At 41.7% G+C, this 19,019-nt stretch overlaps 1 protein-coding gene across 3 annotated transcripts in view; it reads left to right on the top strand.

Annotated features, from left to right (window-relative positions):
- GABRA5 (gamma-aminobutyric acid type A receptor subunit alpha5) overlaps window positions 1-17,462 on the top strand; it is an 84,722-nt gene extending 67,260 nt beyond the window's left edge. For 2 of the 3 annotated variants that reach the window (XM_044230944.1, XM_044230945.1), the window contains exons 8-11: window positions 4,443-4,586; window positions 7,674-7,826; window positions 10,671-10,882; window positions 16,178-17,462. In XM_044230944.1, coding sequence (XP_044086879.1) covers window positions 4,443-4,586; window positions 7,674-7,826; window positions 10,671-10,882; window positions 16,178-16,480 — 812 coding nt within the window. In that variant the 3' untranslated portion in view covers window positions 16,481-17,462. The remainder of the gene's footprint in view (window positions 1-4,442; window positions 4,587-7,673; window positions 7,827-10,670; window positions 10,883-16,177) is intronic. The other variant, XM_044230946.1, reaches the window with a different exon arrangement.
- The last annotated feature ends 1,557 nt before the right edge of the window (window positions 17,463-19,019 follow it).

Consider the following 19,019-nt stretch of genomic DNA (forward strand, 5'->3'; position numbering starts at 1 on the left):
GAAGACCCCTGGATGAAAGAAACCTCACTTGGTGGAGCAAAATCTGCAAATGAGCAGGTGGGAGGGATGGCTTGAATGAAGTCAGTGGCAACACAGAAAATGGAGAAAATGCCATTGGATACCTTAAATACAATCAACTCCTGGTGATTAAGGCCCTAAGGGTGAAAGACAATGCATTAAAACTTTGATTATGCACATGTAATACATAGTGTGACCTCAGAACAGGGAGAGCCTCTGAAATAAGATGCGGAGAGATGAAAAGATGGATAAATTAGACTAAAATTAATGTTTTTCAAAAAAGAAAATAAAAGCCAATCATACAGTGAAATAGCCACAAATGTGAAGATCTGTGTAACACATAAAACAAAATGTATCAGAATATATAAAGGGAACATGAATCAAATGAATAATAACATGAACATGTAAAGCAGAATATGAAAAATAATTTCACAAAGAAAACATAGCAAAGCCGGGGGAAAAAAAAAAAAAAGTGTGTGGTTGGGGAAGCTTCGTTTAAGGACTTCTGGCGGGAAAGTAAAACTACAAAGCAAACAATGAAGTGATTATCATAAAATTCAGTTACCACCTTGTAGGGAGGAGGGGAGCTTACAGTGAGTCATGCACAGAGGGTCTTGAAGCTTCTGGGGCTTTCCTCTGTATTAAGCTCAGTGTTTCACCATACATGATGATTTCATTATTTTTGAACTGTTATAGGTACTGTACTGCACATAAATGAAGAATAAAGGTAGTGATCTACATTAGCAAAGAAACATCTGCACTTTTTAGTAGAACTCTTGGTCATTCCAGAGACCATTCTCCTGGCTTCTATCTGTTAAGATCTCTGATCTAAGTGGATAGTTTTGCTTGTTCAGCCTAACAGCTGCAGGGGTCCTTCACAGTGCAGTGAGCTAGCCCCTTCTGGTGGAAAATTGCAGGGCATGCTGTCCTACTTAGGGAGGCCTCCCCTGCCAGTCGCAGCAGCAGACCTCTGCAGCTCTTCCTCATCTCCTGAGACATCTACAGATTGTTCACCTGGGAGGGTGCATGGTTCCTTTCACCCTAGAGTGAGGGTCGTTCTGTTTAGGTAGCTGGGAGCAAAGATTACAGCTTTGTTCAAAAGGTGTCAGAGCGGTTGGGCGTGCATCTGTTCATACTCATGGACTTGATGATGGGACAAGTGTGTTGGTTTACTTCCAGGGACCTCAAGAGACAGCTGGAACAAATAAGCCCGTCAGTTCCTCAAAGCCAGCTGCTCTTGCTGAGGTGGCCAGATTCTACTAGGTCCTGGGGTCACTCCTGAGCCATCAACTGAAGCCTGTGACACAGGCCTCCCGGACAAGGACATTCCCCATGCCCTTCCACGGCAGTGCCTGCTGATCCAGTGGCTTTGCTGTTCTCCCCTCAGCTTCTCAGACTCCAGACCCTGCAGCACCCTAGGAGGGCATGCCCCACCCTTTCTTTTTCTCCACCAGCACCCCTCAGGTGATCTCACCAGCCTGTGCTTCAGCTGACATCCATATCCTGGTGATGGGAGAAGTCACATCCATCCGGGACAATTCCCATGATCTAATGTGTACAACTGTCCACTCAGCATCCCCAAGGAAAGCCCTCAAAGGCCTCAACTCTGACATATAGGCACCTGCATTGCTCCCCTTTCACTGGATGCCATGTCCTTCCAGAATCTCTGCCATCCTCCCACATGCAAATGACCTGTCCAGACGCCCAGACTAGCCACCTTCTCCCTCTCCCAGTTCACATGATTTGTTAGCACCTGGACGACCCTTTCCTTTAACATGGATCCCGAATTTCTCCTCTTTGTACCCTTGCCCACCACCCTCATCTTCCACCTAGATTATTTTAATATTGTCGTAGGCAGTCTCCCATTTGTCTGGTTCCCACCTCTGTTCTATTCTCCCATCTCAGCCAGATGGATCCTTTTATTTTTTTTTAATCTCTAGATAAATTAACAAGTTTATTCACTAAATGTTCATCAAGTTTTCTGTAAAGTATAAAAATTTAATGAAAGTTATAAATTGTTCATTATTTTCTATTAAGGAATATAAGAAAAAATTCTAGAAATAAATCTACATTCAGGTGCCACCCAACTGACTCTAGTTAAACATAATGAAGAGTATAAAATTTATGCCAAAGTTAACCAAAATCATCATGAATTCCAAATCCCTCAATATTTGATATTTTCAAGGACAAAAGTAAAATTAAAATGTCTATAAAATGAGATGTCTTTATTTCTTAATTTCTCTTTCTGCTGCTTCACTGTTGGTATATAGAGATGCCACAGATTTCTGTACATTGATTTTGTATTCCGTGACTTTACTGAATTCAAATTATTAGCCCTAGCAGTTTTTTGGTGGAGTCTTTCAGATATTCTATATAGAGTATCATGTCATCTGTGAATAGTACAAGTTTTACTCCTTCCTTGCTTCTTTTTTAGGTCTTGTATTTCTTTTTGTTGTCTGATTGCCGTTGCTAGGACTTTCAACACTACGTTAAATAACAGTGGTTCATTACAGTTTCTTCTTTCACCTTATGCTTAAAATTAAATAAAAATTATATTGTTAGAACCTACAGTTTAAAGTTATAGAATCTTAGTAACATTTGACTCAACTAATTAGTTAAGCCAGATGGATCCTTTTAAAGTATGTTAGAATATGTCTGTGTCTTCTGACTAGCTCAGAGCAAAAGTCAAAGGCCTAAAAATGGTCTTGAGGCACTGTTTTTTAAAAAGATTTTATTTATTTATTTTCCAGAGAGAGAGAGAGAACATAAGCAGGGAAGAGTGGCAGGCAGAGGAAGAAGCAGGCTCCCTGCTGAGCAGGGAGCCCAATGCCGGACCCAATCTCGGGACCCTGGATCATGACCTGAGCCAAAGGCAGACCAATTGAGCCACACAGGTGGCCCAAAGCACTGTTTTATCTGGTCTTTTCCTCCGCCCCCTGCCTGGCTTTTCTCCAGGTATTGCAGCAGGACCTTTGCAGCATCCATCCCTTGGATGCTCTTCCTCCTGACAGCCACGTGACCAGCTCCTGCACACTTCTTGGGTCTCCTAAATTAGGCCTTCCCAGACAACGCCATTTAAAATTATGCCTCCTCCCTTTTCATAGCTTGTAGTTCTCTATAGCATTAACACACCCGTTACATGTTTTATGTGTATTTGTCTCCCTCTTCCCTTCTCTGTTCCTCATCTACCTGTCCTAGTTTTCTATTGCTCTATGACAAGTTATCACACACTTAGCAGTTTAAAGCCATACCTATGTAACTAACCTTATCATGATAATTGTTTCACAATTCATACATATATAAAATCTTTACATTGTATACCTTGAGCTTACATACTGCTCCATGTCATTCATATCTCAATAAAGCTTGGGAAAAGAAAAAAAAAAGAAAATAATATCTTTATTTTCTTAGAGTTCTATAAGCCAGAATATAGTGTGTTTGCCTGATATCTCTGTGCTGGGTCCCACTGGCCAGAGTTATAGTGTTGGCAGGGCTGCGTTTCTTTCTGGGGGTGAATCTACGTCTAGCTTCATTCAGGTTGTTGGCAGGGTTCAGTTCTGTACGGCTATAGGTTTGAAGTCCCTGTTTCCTGCCAGCTGTCACCACGGGTGGTCATTCTCACCCTTTAGAAGCTGCTCACATTCCATGTCCCCTTCCACCATCTTCAAAGCCAACATTGATGGTCAAGTACTTTCTTCATGCTTCAGATTTCTCTGAGCTGGGTCTCTGACTGGCTCCAGCTGGAGAAAGTTCTCTGTTTTTGAGGGCTCAAGTGATTATACTGGGTGTACTGGAATAATCCAGGATAATCTTCTGATTTAAAGGCCTCTAGCCTTAACTCCATCTGTACAGTGCCATATACCATATAAGGTAACATTCATAGACATGATACCAGGGGGAGGAAGTCTTACCTACCATGCCACACTCCCACCAGAATAGCAACGGGACGATAAGTACCAGTTGCAAAGTGGAGTCTTTATCATAACTAATGCTCTCAGGGGCTGCTCATGTGCTCAATGCATTAGTGCGTTATGGAGCTTGTATCGTGACAGCAGGAACTCCAAGAAGTAGCTACTGTTACTGCCCCATTTTACAGATGGAAAAGATGAGGCACAGAGCATAGGTGACTCTCCCAAGACCACAGAGCTGGGAAAGCCCCCAGCACTGTGGTCTCAGCCCATGCAATACTGTACCCTACAGAGAAAATACATGCTAGGAAGCACCAGGCACTGATTGCTGACCACCCAGATCTTTAGGAGTGAAAAGGATCTAAACAGTAGTGACATCTGCCCTGGTCTGACCACCAGGACCTTTAACTTTGACCTTCCACTCATCTCTCTTGCTACGTTTATAAACATCTTTGGTTGTGCAGGCTGGAAATAATTCCTTGCTTTTATACCACCTTCTGCTCACCCCCCATACAGATGCATATCCTAATTCTGAAGTTGTCTATGTCTGGACTAATGGCACCACTAAGTCAGTGGTGGTGGCAGAAGATGGCTCCAGGCTGAACCAGTACCACTTGATGGGGCAGACAGTGGGCACCGAGAACATCAGCACCAGCACAGGTGAGACCAAGTGCATGTAGAATGACAAACCCTGGGAGAACTCGGTGCTCCTGTGGTATGTTGGTGGGGAGGATTCCCCTCAGGCTCACCTCAGTTCTACTTAGCAATCTGGGGCATGGCTGTTGCTGTGCAATGCTGGACACAAGGACCCCTCCAGTTCAGGTCCCAGTTCCTGCAGTGGCCTACAGAGGCACCAGCTGCAGTGACTGGCAGTATTGAGAGCCATGGGAGGTGTAATCTCAGGTGTGTTTGCCTTCATGTGAGCACACCCCTGTGATTGCTTGTTCTGCCTGGAGGATGCATGAACCTGCTTATATAACAGAGCTCCTGCTTCAAGCACTGAGACACAGAGGCAATAGTAGTCTCTGCAGGAAAGGTAGAGAGCTTCCTGCAGGTTTCCTGTTTACCTGCTCCCCTTCCTCCTGTTCTGAACATTTCTAAGATTTCCCAGGGGTTGAATTTTGCACAACAGCATCATAGAAACAGCTGAGGCCTCACCAAGAAGGAAGGGGCTCTCACTCTCACATGCATAGTGCTGGGGTGAGTACCACAGGCCGAGTACAACCTGGATTCACCTGACACAAAATGGGTGAGGTGTCCAAAAGAACAGAGGAGGTTCTACTTTCTGCACTTGAAAGGTGTGTCCCCGGTTGACTCCTGGCCACAGGGGGCCCTGCCTTAGCAATCAGGAGGCTTGGCTGTTAGCAGAAGAGGAGATTCCACTGCCTCAGAGAGTCTCCAATGCAGAGAAGAAAAGTGTAGCCGAGATAGAGTGGGCCCTGTAACAGGGATGAGTTGCAAGTCCCAGAAGGTACCCTGGTCAGCATCACTCTTTCCCACCACTGCCAAACCTCAGAGCTGGCAGGAAGTGCATGCTGCTTCTACATACAGGCTCCCAGATCCTACCCACTGGCCTTATTGCTGGACATCCCAGGGAGAGAGAAGAGAGCCTGGCAGGACTGAGAGGGTGGTAGCCTAATTTTGTGGGAATAAGTGAAAAGGTGGTGTAGCAGATGTGTGGGGTAAAGAATTGCCATGCTAATGGAGGATGCTACAGTCCGGAATTGTTTCACATAGTTCTTTAAAAATGTATAAATGGGGTTTCTGCCTCTATTTCTGTTCTAAAAAGATGGTCTTTTTAAAAAAAACATTATTTTATATTGCTACTTTCAACTCAAAAATAAAACAAATTGGTGGGGTGAAGGGATGAGCAAAATGGGTGAAGGCGAGTGGAAAATATGGACTTGCTATTAAGGAATGAGTAAGTCACGGGAATAAAAGGCACAGCATAAGGAGTATAATCAATGATACTGTTTAGGGATGTATTGGGACAGATGGTAGCTACATTTGTGGCAAATACAGCATAATGCATAAACTTGTTGAATCACTATGTTGCACATCCAAAACTAGTGTCACATTGTGTGTCAACTTTACTCAAATTAAAACAAAACAAAACAAAACAGAATGAGAACAACAATAAAAACATTATAAGCAAGAGAGTAATCTCAAACTCTACTGCAAAGAAATAGAATGGCATTTCCCCTCTTTTCAGATGTCAAGGAGAGGCAAAGTTGGATCATTATAAAGATCCAGTCCTTGCTCTTAAACATATCTCATCCTCCTTCTCTTTGTTGCTGCTTCTTTCTGCTGTGTTGGAGCCCACTCAGCCACTCTCCTCTGCTCTGACTTGCCTTGGAACTATGGGGACAGTGTGGCCTGCCTCTGTTGGCATGTCACAGGCACTCCTAAGGATTTTGATCTCCTTTTCTGTAAGGGGGCAGATTTTGCTGCATGTGATTTTAATGGTTCCCTCTGCCTATGACATCTGGCACGCCGTGAGGAAAGGCATGTAGGGACACATCCACAGCTGGCCATGCTGAGCTCTGGGCTCCGATTCCAAAAGCAAGCATCGGAGCTTGTTATCTGGCTCAGTTGTCCCAGTGCTCCACATTGGTCTCCAGCAGACCACCCCACAAATAGACAGCTCCCACTGCGTCTGCTTTAGGGGCTGCCTCAAGCCCTTCTCCCCACTTTGCAGTTCCATCCAGCCACGCCATCTACTCCTTGCAATTCAGCAAAAGAACTCTTGTCCTCAGATCAGCTTAACTCTGCTTCTGCTTCTCAAAGCAGCCTTCCCATCTCCCCATAAGCAGTCTCCAGAGATGAACAGTGCAGAACAGGAAATACTCAATAATATTGTAATAATGTTATTTGGTGACCAATGATGGCTACACTTATCATGGTGAACGTTGAGTAATGTACAGAATTGTCAAATCAATATGTTGTACACCCGAAACTTATATAACATTGTACGTGAACTATACTTGAATAAAACAAACAAACAAACAAACGAAAACATTCTGGCACTGGAGATTCTCCAACTGACAGCCATTCACACACCCTCCGACCACAGCCCATCTCAGCTCCTTACCAGTTCACCATCAAGGCAGCATCATTCTCAGCAATGAACGGAAGGTCCCCGCTGGCCTCCCACACTGCCAGGCAGATCCAGAGAAGTCCCTGGGGCATTGCCAAGGAAATGCCCCAAGCTCCCTGGTAGGCGGCGGGAAGGGGGGCTGCCAGGACCCGTGGCCTCCTCCAGCTGCAGTTGCTCACCCTCCACCCAGGTCTGGCAGGGAGCACGGAGCAGAGGGTTGGTCACCCCTAGCTTCTTCCAGCCTTCCCTGGCTGGGAAATAGGAAGAAAATTTCTCCACCTGCAACAGGGCTCTGTGATGTCCTGAGTTATATCTGGAGAGGCTAAATCCTGAAATCCTGATGGCAGTAGCGGTGAGGGGGTGGGCAGAGAGTGGCACAGATTGTGACCAGAGATTAGGAAAACACACAAATCTGATTTTCCCCAGGAAAAACATCTACCAGTAAAGGCTCTTCAGAAGATGAGGCTCATAAGACTGACTTAAAATTAAGAAATCCCTGTATCCTCCATTCTTTCATTTACTCCAACAATATAAACTAATACTTTTCTAAGGGGGAGATGGAGAGAAGGACCACCTCTGGTCCAGGAGCAGGAAGGACAGGCAAGACTCTAGGACAGGGGGCTGTCCTGCATTAATTTGCTTATTTGCAGGGGAATACACAGTCATGACGGCTCATTTCCATCTGAAGAGGAAGATCGGTTACTTTGTCATCCAGACCTACCTTCCCTGCATAATGACCGTGATCTTGTCACAGGTGTCCTTTTGGCTGAACAGAGAATCGGTCCCTGCCAGGACAGTGTTTGGTGAGTGTCTCTAAGCCTGCACTGGTGTCTTGGGACTGCTTCTGACTATCCCCAAACAACAAAATCCTCTAAACTCCTAGTGATTACTGTCTGTTCTGTGACCTGGAAAACAAACAGACCTATTAGTTAAGAATCCAGTGTTAGGGAGGACATGTATTGCATGGAGCACTGGGTGTTTTATGCAGACAATGAATCATGGAAAACTACATCAAAAACTAGTGATGTACTGTGTGGTGACTAACATAACACAATTTTTTTAAAAAAGAGAATTCAATGTTAAGGATTAGGAGTAAGGATGGCTCTCTAACAAGGGTTTAGGAAATGATGCATGATCTATTTGATCATTGTTTCCATTTTGAAAAGCCTTTGCTGGTAGCCTTTTTTTTTTTTTTTTTAAGGTTTGAAACTGTCGGCACTCTGTCTTATGTGATATTTTGCTACAGTATTTTCATACTTCTCCCAAAGTACTACTTTGTTTGTTATCAGGCAGTTTTCTTTGAAACGTGTGTGCCACTTTAAAATGAATTCCCAAGGGCATTCAATCCATCATATCTTATATGGTAATAATAAGTCACATATCTATATATCATATACACCATCATATTTATGGGGTATATGATATGAATATGTGGACATTTGCATATTACATAATGCATATATATTATACATAGATATTCACATAGACTTATTTGCAGATACACATATATATGATAAGAATCTAGAACATCATTTGACATCCCTAAGACATGCGTTAGGTTTAGCAAGATATAGTTCAGGAGGTACCTTGGCAGAGCAGACATAGTTAAGCATTTAACTCTTACCTTGAAGCTCTGCTTCCTCACATCTGTGTTGCGATACTAAAGGTAGTTTTGCAGGTCAGTTGTGATAATGGCTGCTGACATATTTCTAAACCATAAGGTACACTTCATGCCTCAGCTCTTAACTACTGCAAAGAAGGAAACCATGACCTGCGTTTTATGTTACCACTACCTAGTCTGTAGGAAGTCTAAGAGCCCAGGGAGTTTCTAAGTGATGGCCCAGGAGTATTCCTGTCAGACTATTTCTCTACCTACGTGGCCAGCTACACTTGCTTCAGGAATGTTTCAAAGGGGTATGGAGGTTAGTTCATGGCCAGGCAGTGCTTCCCCAGTAGTTTAGGGGAATATTAGTAGGTGGGTAGGAAAAAAAAAATAGTTTGGAGAATGCTGGATATTAGTTTCTGTTTCTTCTGGGAGATTCCCTAAGCAATTTGGGATGTTCAAGGACCCAAGAAGTGCAAGAAGTCTATTTCAAGGTCATGCAAAGAACCTTCTCCCCCAGCACAATGATTAAGTGGGTTTCTAAGAAAAATCAAAGTTGCCTACTGATTTTTCACTATGCATTAATTCCACTCATGGTACCATGCTCAGTGAGTACATATAAATACCTTTGAAGGATGACATTGGATGAAAACTCAGCTGCTGTGACCACCAGTGACATGACATACTTGGTGCTCTGATTTCCTAGGGCTCCATAACAAAGTGCCATGCCTTGAGGGGTTTAAACAGTGGAAATTACTTGTTTCAATTCTAGAGGCTACAAGCCCAAAATCAAGAGGTCAGCAAAGCTGGTTCCTTGTGAGGGCTGTGAAGGAAGGGTCTGTTCCAGGGTTAGGGTTAGGACAGGCAATTCCAGTGTTCGCACCCCATGTGCATGTCTGTGGTACCAGTCATATTGGATCAGGGGCTACCCTAACAATCTCATTTTAACTTGATTACTTCCGTAAAGGCAAGTTTGCAAGTAAGATTACATTCTGAAATTCTGGAGATTAGGATTTCAACGTATGAATTTGGGGGAACATAATTCAACCCATAACAAGTGCCTTGTGCCCACACGCCCACACAAAACTGTGGTAAGGAGGAAGGCACCACACATGTGGCAGCTGCGTGGGCTGTAAAGGGTCCTGCAGACCTGGATCTGAATACAGGTTCTCATTTGCCAGCTAGTGAAATGGGGTACATTGCTAAGTATTTTTAAATCTTTAAGCCTGTTGCCTGTGAATTGGGATAATGAGATTGTGGCTTAGATCAGTCTGGCACTGATTGGATACTAGATGGATGGCTCATAATCAGCCAGTCCTCAATGTCCCCCTCCAGTAGTCTGGCCTTGCTGCATGGTCATTGCAGAGTTTCCACAGAAGCCAAGGCAGACAGCCACAGGCACCTCACACAAGGGCTTCGAGGGGACTTTGTTCCGTCTTGGGTAGAGTGAAGTGCTGAGATCCAGATCCAGATTCAGACACGGTTCTTCTCTTGCACTTGGCTCCTCGAAGTTTCCTGGAAGTCTGCAAGTTGGGTTAATCCATGTAGAAGCAAGTCTGTCTCTAGTTTGCCTTGAGCCTAGTACTCACAGGGTACATAGCACATTTTATTGAAAGTCTTCACTAGATGCCATGTGAATGTCATTGCCTGTTATCTATTGGGTATCGCCCCTTTGCCACAGAGGGATATGACCTATTTAACACATCATTGTTGGACATGAGCTATCTGCTGGGCTTGGTTCAGGATAATGGGAACACAACATATGTATATATATCAGACCCAAGCCCCACCTTCCTCAGTTTATATTCTAGAGGAAGGAGCCAATTAATAAGATAAATCAAATAAGCAATATTATAAATGCTATGAGTTTGTTAAATGTTAGGAAATCAGGAGAGAGGGGCAGGTTCCATCTGGGGATAAAAGCAACCAGTTCCTTTCCTGTGTTCATCTGTCACAGTCAAGGGTGTTAGACTGGGGTCTGGGTGCCGATATTGATTCTTGTTTCCATTCTCCTTGCCTGACCCCCCGTCACTAACAACCACAGGGGTGACCACAGTGCTGACCATGACGACCCTCAGCATCAGTGCTCGGAACTCTCTGCCCAAAGTGGCTTACGCAACAGCCATGGACTGGTTCATAGCTGTGTGCTATGCTTTTGTGTTCTCTGCGCTGATCGAGTTTGCTACCGTCAACTATTTCACAAAGAGAGGCTGGGCCTGGGATGGCAAAAAGGCCTCAGAAGCCGCCAAGGTCAAGGTAAATTTTCACCTTCATTTTCCTTTTTTCCAGAGAAAATGTGCCTGATTTAAAATAGCAAATATAAGACAAGTGCTTCTCCTCCCTGTCTCCCATCCCTCCAGTGAAAAAATGACCTCATGCTTTATGTTCAAGGTTCCTGTCAAGTCTTATTGCAACAGGTCCTGTTTCAACTTTGTTTTGAATCATCGGCTTCGATCAAGCAAGAGGTCTCATGCCATGTGAATGGCTTGGACTTGCATAGATTTTATTGCATAGATATTGCATAGATATCTATTGCATAGATATTATTTTTGCTAAAGTACCTCCTGTCTGTTCAGTCATTACTTGTCCAGTTTTGAATTATACATCTTCTCTTCACTCTTCTGTCGCTTCAAAGCAGTAGATCATCTGCAGGGTAGCTTTAAGGAATGAGGAGAGTGTGCCACCTACTAGAAGCCTCAAAAGACACTCTGTTCCACTGAGGAGATGATTCGGTTCACTTAAACGATGCACAGTTATTGTGGAAAGCATTACTCTGTTCAAAGCAATTCAATATCGGGTATTTAGAAGGTGATCAGTGCCTAAATCTAAGGAATTGTTGAAGAAAACAGGTCACACAGAATTCCAAGCTGCTGAACCATGTCCTTGGTGAGATGAGAATAACATATATGGAACAGAAAATAAAACGGCACATGATAAACTGTTAATTATACCATGCATTAAACAAAATAGGCAAAGCTTTTCCCCTGAGACAAGAGCAGGCCAAAGTTAACAGGGTAGACCTGAAGTAAAAATCTGTCCTTGAAAATCAAAGATCTGTCCATGAGAACTCAGCATGAAGGGAGTCCTGGAAGGTATTATAGAAGACTGGAATTGTATGGCCTGACCTCCCAACCAGGGCCACAAACCAGGAAGGGCAACCCAAGACACTTTTTACTGAGAACACAGCTGTGTCTCACTGATGGCCTCATACTTGCTTTTTGCACTTAGCACAGCTATTTCCTTCCTCCTCCTCACGAGTCCCCTCCCATGCCAGAGTTTCAGTCTGAGAAAACCCATTTCCAAGTCCAGCTTTCCTGTCTGGCCATGTTGGATCCATGATGGATCCTCTCAGGGGAGAAGGGACAGCAGGGAGGGCCTTGACAAGCAGCAACCCCAGGAGTGGGTGTTTTGGGGGTTGGAGACCAAGTGAAGGAGTAAGAGTGAGATGACCATAATGGATGATTGATGGTGACCTGGGAGAACATTTGTAGAGGCAGACTAGGGATTCTTGACCAAAGCATCTAGACTTGATGATGAAAATAAAAGAAGCCATGGAGGAGGTTTGCAGGGGGAGGAACATGAATGGAATTGGGAGGGAGGGCTTCCCAACACCCAGCACTATGTTGCCGGAAGTTAAATGATTGCTAAGGGCTTGGTGGCTCCTTGACAGTGGACTGGAGACAGCCAAGTCTGAGTAGGAAATCAGGTGAGAGTCTATTACAGGAATTGAGGCCTCAGGCTCATATCTTAGAGTTTAAGAGAAAGGGATGGGTGGAGAGCCCCAAAGTGTCATGTAGGCTCACCATCCTTGTCAGCCACCACTTTCACACTTGGCTCCACTGTTGTTACTCCTTGCCATAGACCCAGATCTGAAGGGAGAGGGAGAGATGATGTTAACATAGATTGCCTAGTCCTAGATTAGCACTGATCTTTTAGAACAAGCAGTACACTTCAGTGTAACAAGCAGTACACTTCAGTGTCTTGTGCAATTTCAAGACTACATGTTGTTCTCCAGAAGGCTGTGGTGCTGGGGATCCTACCATTTAGGACTGAAAGGGGTTGTGCAGCTGAAGCATCAGGACATCTGAAGACATTCAGGCAGGGAAGTCACACATGAATTAGTGGTTAGTACACATTAATTAGTAAACATAGTATTAGCCTATTCGCATAAACTGACTTTTACTTAGAAGTAGAGAGCTTGAAAAATAGTCTAGGTTCACCATTGTCACATGTTGGGATCTCCAGAGGCAAACGTCAGCTAAGGGTTTGGGGTGAAACATAATTTTTAAGGGTGAACATCAGTGAAAGAACAGACCTTATTTAGAGCAACATTCAGTAGAGGAAGAAGTTGAAGTCTACCCTGAAGGAGTTGGAGTTGAAGGATGTCTCCCACCCACTCTGCCCGCAGTTGGGCAGCAAGTCATCCTGGAAAGGGGACTGGGAAACATCTCTGGGAATGCTACAGCCATTGTGACTGCTGAATCCTGGGCTGCTACTCATCTCCCCAAGTAAAACATGCATTACCAGGACAGATTAGTGTCTTCTAAAATGTCTGTTCTTTTCTTGGCCCCACCAAGAAATGGGAGCCATTCAAGGTAGTAAATTCATAGTAGTTTCTTCTTGCAGACCAGTGTGGGTGCACACATGATCATTGGTATATGGAAGAGCTGTAGTATTTCTGAAGAGTGGCCCAGAGGGTCCCTACTCTGGCCCAGGACTGTTGTAGCCTACCTCATGTTACCATGTGGTCACCATGCTTTTTTGTATCTGGTTACACATTTATTCTACCTCCCTTTTCACTTGCTTCCATTTTCTCCTTGTTCCATGTGTTTCCTTTCTACTTGTTATCTTTTCCATAGTTTTAATGGTTGATAGATTTCTTTTAATTTACTCTCCTATGTTTTCACAATTAAATTTTACCTAATGGTGCTATATTAATGGAACAGAAATTTTGCAATGTTTTATTATGTACATTTGCAAACTGACAGCAACGTTTAAAGAATCTTACAATGAAAATCTATTATGAACATTTTACTATGCTTGTGTCACTACCGTCTATTTGTCCATCATCTATCTATCCATGCATTCACTCTTCTTCGATCCATCTTGCATTCTTATCCATTTCGAAGTAAATTTTAAAGGACAATACATTTCCCAGTAAATATATTTATATACATGTAAATTTATGTATGTCATTAACTAGAGTTCAGAATTTATTTACAGTTTGATTCTTTCAAAGAAAAATTTGCATAGTGTAAAATACACAGATATTAAGGATACATTTGCTGCATTTTGATGAACATGTTCACCTGTGTAATGCAAATCCCTTTCAAGAGAGAGAACTTCACTAGTACTCCAGAAAGTTCACCATGCCACTTCCCAATCAACAGATGCCTTTCCAGTTTCTACCTCAACAAAGACAACTACTGTTCTGATTTTTTTTTTACCATGAATTATTTTGCCTGTTGTAGAATTTCTTTTTATTTCCCATTTTATTTTATTTCTTTTCAGTGTTCCAACATTCATTGTTAATGCACCATACCTAGTGCTCCATGCAATACTTGCCTTCCATAATACCACCACCAAGCTCACACAACACCCCACCCTCTTCCCTCCCCTCAGTTTGTTTCTCAGAGTCCACAGTCTCTCATGGTTTGTCTCCCCTTCTGATTTCTCCATCTCACTTCTCCTCTCCATCTCCCAATGTCCTTTGTGTTATTCCTTATGCTCTGCAAGTAAGTGAAACCATATGATAATTGATTCTCTCTGCTTAAATTATTTCACTCAGCATAATCTCTTCCAGTCCCATCCATGTTGATAAAAAAGTTGGGTATTCATCCTTTCTGATGGAGGCATAATACTCCATTGTATATATGTATATGGACCATATCTTCGTTATCCATTCGTCCATTGAAGGGCATCTTTGTTCTTTCCACAGTTTGGCAACTATGGCCATTGCTGCTATGAACATTGGGGTACAGGTGGCCCTTCTTTTCACTACATCACTATCTTTGGGATAAATACCCCGTAGTGCAATTTCAGGGTCATAAGGTAGCTCTATTTTCAATTTCTTAAGGAATCTCCACACTTTTCCAAAGTGGCTGCACCAACTTGCATTCCTGCCAACAACGTAAGAGGGTTCCTCTTTCTCCACATCCTCTCCAACACACGTTTTTTACTGTCTTGTTAATTTTGGCCATTCGAACTAGTGTAAGGCCATTCTAACTGGCCATTCGAACTGGTGTTATCTCAATGTGGTTTTGATTTGAATCTTCCTGATCCCCAATGATGATGAACATTTTTTCATGTGTCTGTTAGCCATTTGTATGTCTTCTTTGGAGAAGTATCTGTTCATGTCTTCTGTCCATTTTTTGATGTGATTATCTGTTTTGTTGGTGTTGGGTTTCAGGAGTTCTTTATAGATCTTGGATATCAGCCCATTGTCTGTAGTGTCATTTGCTAATATCTTCTCCCTTTCTGTGGGTTGCCTCTTTGTTTTTTTGACTGTTTCCTTTGCTGTGCAGAAGCTTTTGATCTCGATAAAGTCCCAAAAGTTCATTTTTGCTTTTGTTTCCTTTGCATATGGAGACATATGTTGAAAGAAATAGAAGTTGCTGTGGCCAATGTTGAAGAGGCTACTGCCTATTTTATCCTCTAGATCTTGATAGATTCCTGCCTCACGTTGAGGTCTTTTATCCATTTTGAGTTTATCTTTGTGTATGGTGTAAGAGAATGGTCAAGGTTCATTCTACACATAGCTGACCAGTTTTCCCAGCACCATTTATTGAAGAGAGTGTCTTTTATTCCAATGTATATTTTTTCCTGCTTTGTCGAAGATTATTTGACCATAGAGTTGTGGGTCCATATCTGGGCTCTCTACTCTGTTCCACTGGTCTATGTGTCTGTTTTTGTGCCAGTACCATGCTGTCTTGATGATCACAGCTTTGTAGAAAAGCTTGAAATCAAGCAACGTGATGCTCTCAGTTTTGTTTTTTTAACATTTCCTTGCCAATTTGGGGTCTTTTCTGGTTCCATACAAACTTTAGGATTGTTTGTTCCAGCTCTTTGAATAATGCTGGTGGAATTTTGATCAGGATGGCATTGAAGGTATAGATTGCTCTAGGCAGTATAGACATTTTAACAATGTTTATTCTTCTGATCCTTGAGCATAGAATGGTTTTCCATCTTTTTGTGTCTTCTTCAGTATCTTTAATGAGTCTTCTGTAGTTCCTTGAATTGAGTACAGATCCTTTACCTTTTTGGTTAGGTTTATTCCCAGGTATCTTATGGTTGTTGGTGCTATAGTAAATGGAATCAGTTCTCTAATTTCTCTTTGTATATTTTCATTGATAGTGTATAAGAAAGCAACTGATTTCTATTATAGAATTCTTTAGTCAAAACTGGCCACATGGTGTTGTAGGCTTAGAAGTCTGTGGAGAACCGCCTTTCTCAGAGCTAAGTTGATATTTCTCTCTCTCTCTCTCTTTTGAGAGATTAACTCTTCAGTTGCCTGCAAATGTCATGCCCTTACAATCTTATTATATTTTCCAGAAAAAGGAGCGGGAACTCATATTAAACAAGTCAACAAATGCTTATACCACTGGGAAAATGACCCACCCCCCCAACATCCCAAAGGAACAGACCCCAGCAGGGACCTCAAATGCATCTTCAGCCTCAGTAAAGCCTTCTGAAGAGAAGACTTCTGAAAACAAAAAGACTTACAACAGCATCAGCAAGATTGACAAAATGTCCCGAATTGTATTCCCGGTTTTGTTTGGCACTTTCAACTTAGTTTACTGGGCAACATATTTGAATAGGGAACCGGTGATTAAAGGGGCTGCCTCTCCAAAATAACCCACCACACTCCCAAACTCCAAGAGAGCCATACTTCCAGCAGAATGGTACCAAGGAGAGGTTGAGCTCAGAGGGAATTTCAATATTCGGGCACTATCTTTCAGGAAATTTTTGCATGTTTAATAATATGTACAAATAATATTGCCTTGATGTTTCTATATATAACGTCAGATGTTTCAAAGATGTCACATTGATAAATAAAGCAAACAACTTTCTAGGAAAACAGGAGATAATGGCTCTGACACTCAGATACTCAGTATCTTACACTGATAGTTTACAAACAAGATAAGTATATTTTTAACTGTTCCAAGTGTTACCTAACAATGTTTTTTATACTTCAAATGTCATTTCATACAAATTTTCCCAGCAAATAAATATTTTAGGAAATGCTCCATGATTATTACTTGACCAACTCTCTTGCAAGAAACAAAGATCACAAAGAGCACATTTTTCATTAAAAAGGAAACTGTGGGCATTTATGTACAAAACTAATTGCCTTTGATAATTCTTACTGTTCTGTAATTAGAAAGTATTGCATGATCTTACATTAAGAAATAGATTAGGCAAATATTTATGCAGAGAAATTTAATAACAGAAATATATGGTATGTTAGACTAACAGATAAATTATTTCCCCAAGGAAAAATTTAACTGCTTTAAAAATCTTTTTTTTTTTTTTGAAAAGAAACATTTCTCTCACCCCACCCACCTCCCTATCCAACTGAATACTGATCAGAGAAAGAAAAGGAAGTGTTAAAACAAAAAGTGATGTGATGACAGTCTTGGCATTTGGCCCATGCATTCACTGGCTGAAACATTGACCACCTCTCTTGGCAGCCAGCGTGTAGTGCTTCAGTGGTGAGAAATTGTAATTGAGTTACTTTCCATTTTATTTCCTTGTACTTATTTCATGATTGACTTACTGCTCTGTAGCTTTTGTATATGAACCTTAAATGTTCATTAAAAAATAAAAAATGAACCAATCTTGTGGATAAATGTCATTTTTTGAAAAAAGAAATCCTTATTTTGGTGGGCTCGTTTCCTAAAGATGCCATAGAGAAAACCAATCATGAAACTGCTTTGAAAACAAAACAAAAAAAAAACAAAAAACCCTCTTGGTTGTTCATGTCTGTTTCAATTTAATTCTCTGGAGTAGGGTAGTAAACAGAAAGCAATTTCAAAAAGGGTTAATGAGAAAACCAGAAGTTCATTGCCACGACATATGTCACATGCATCCTACCTGTGGGTGTTGCACAGTGGATTCTTTCCATGGGCAAAGTAACTGCTCAGTCCTTGCTCCTACCATTTGATCTTCATGAACAGTGATGCAAAGTACTGCATTTGGATAATCTATTTTCTGTTGAAGGAAGTATCTGGGAATGACAGGTATAAAATAAACACTTCCTGCCTCCTCTGTGACTCAGTTGGAATTATAAAAGGGGAATTATGATGGTTAGCAAACAGTATCAAAATTAGGCCTGCCTAAATGGACTACATAATGGTACACAATTCTTTAATACCAATTTACTTCACTGTGTTTGGTAGACACAGCCATAGCCATGGCTGTGGACACACACATAGGCAGATATTCAGCAATGTCTTTCATCCTGAATAACCATGTAAATGCCCCCAACATCCTTTCATTGAGGACTCCACGTATTTATCCTGGAAAGACTTTTCATGGGATTTAGCTACTGTATTTGAGTAGTAGGAGAGATCATTTTGTTCTTTAAAAAGAAGCATGCCCATTTTTCACTATCTCTGCCTGGTTTCAGGATATCACACAGAGAAAGGTAAAGGTCAACAAAAAGGTGCTCTTAAATCTTCAAGCAAGAAACATTTCTTGGTTATACATGGTACTATATTTGTAGAATTAATATGTGTGTTTTTCCTATGTCACAACACAAAATCTGCTATAACAAAAGGCAAACCCAGCTCAGTATGAAGCTTCTGTTTTATCAATTGTTTAGTTATAGTCTGCCTATACAGTTCTCACAGTTTAGCATTGCACTGTAGTTTGGAGAAAAAATATACTCTAATTTAGTTCTAGATGGCTATACATACAAACACCTTAAAGGTCTAATGGAAAATTATGTCTTCCACATCAAGTTGCAATAATTTTCTTGACAAGTTCTAGCCTCTGTTACAGAGAATCCTAGGAGCTCTGCTGGGTGAATTCCAGTTTGAAGGTATGCCTATTGCATTTACATGCTGCTCAGTCTGAAAAAGGATTAATATTTAGTGAAAAAGATCACATTAGTTTTTTGCTCTCTGATTTTGTATGGTAGATATTTCAGTTTGTTATTTTTAATGAGGACATAATAAAGAATCACCTTGGGAAGAATGATAACAAGGCAAGAAATAAAAATTTTTTGGAAATAATTATAAATTACAGTGTCCTACTTTTAGAATGAGGGTATGTATTTCAATGTATTTTTTTGACATTACCATAAATAGAATATTCTAATAAGTGAAAAATCAGTATTACTTTTGTATTTCTCAAGAATTTATGGATCTATCTAGGGCAGACTTTGGCTAAA

The sequence above is a fragment of the Neovison vison genome, chromosome 13 (assembly GCF_020171115.1).
Source record: "Neovison vison isolate M4711 chromosome 13, ASM_NN_V1, whole genome shotgun sequence".
In the NCBI taxonomy this organism is placed as follows: Eukaryota; Metazoa; Chordata; class Mammalia; order Carnivora; family Mustelidae; genus Neogale; species Neogale vison.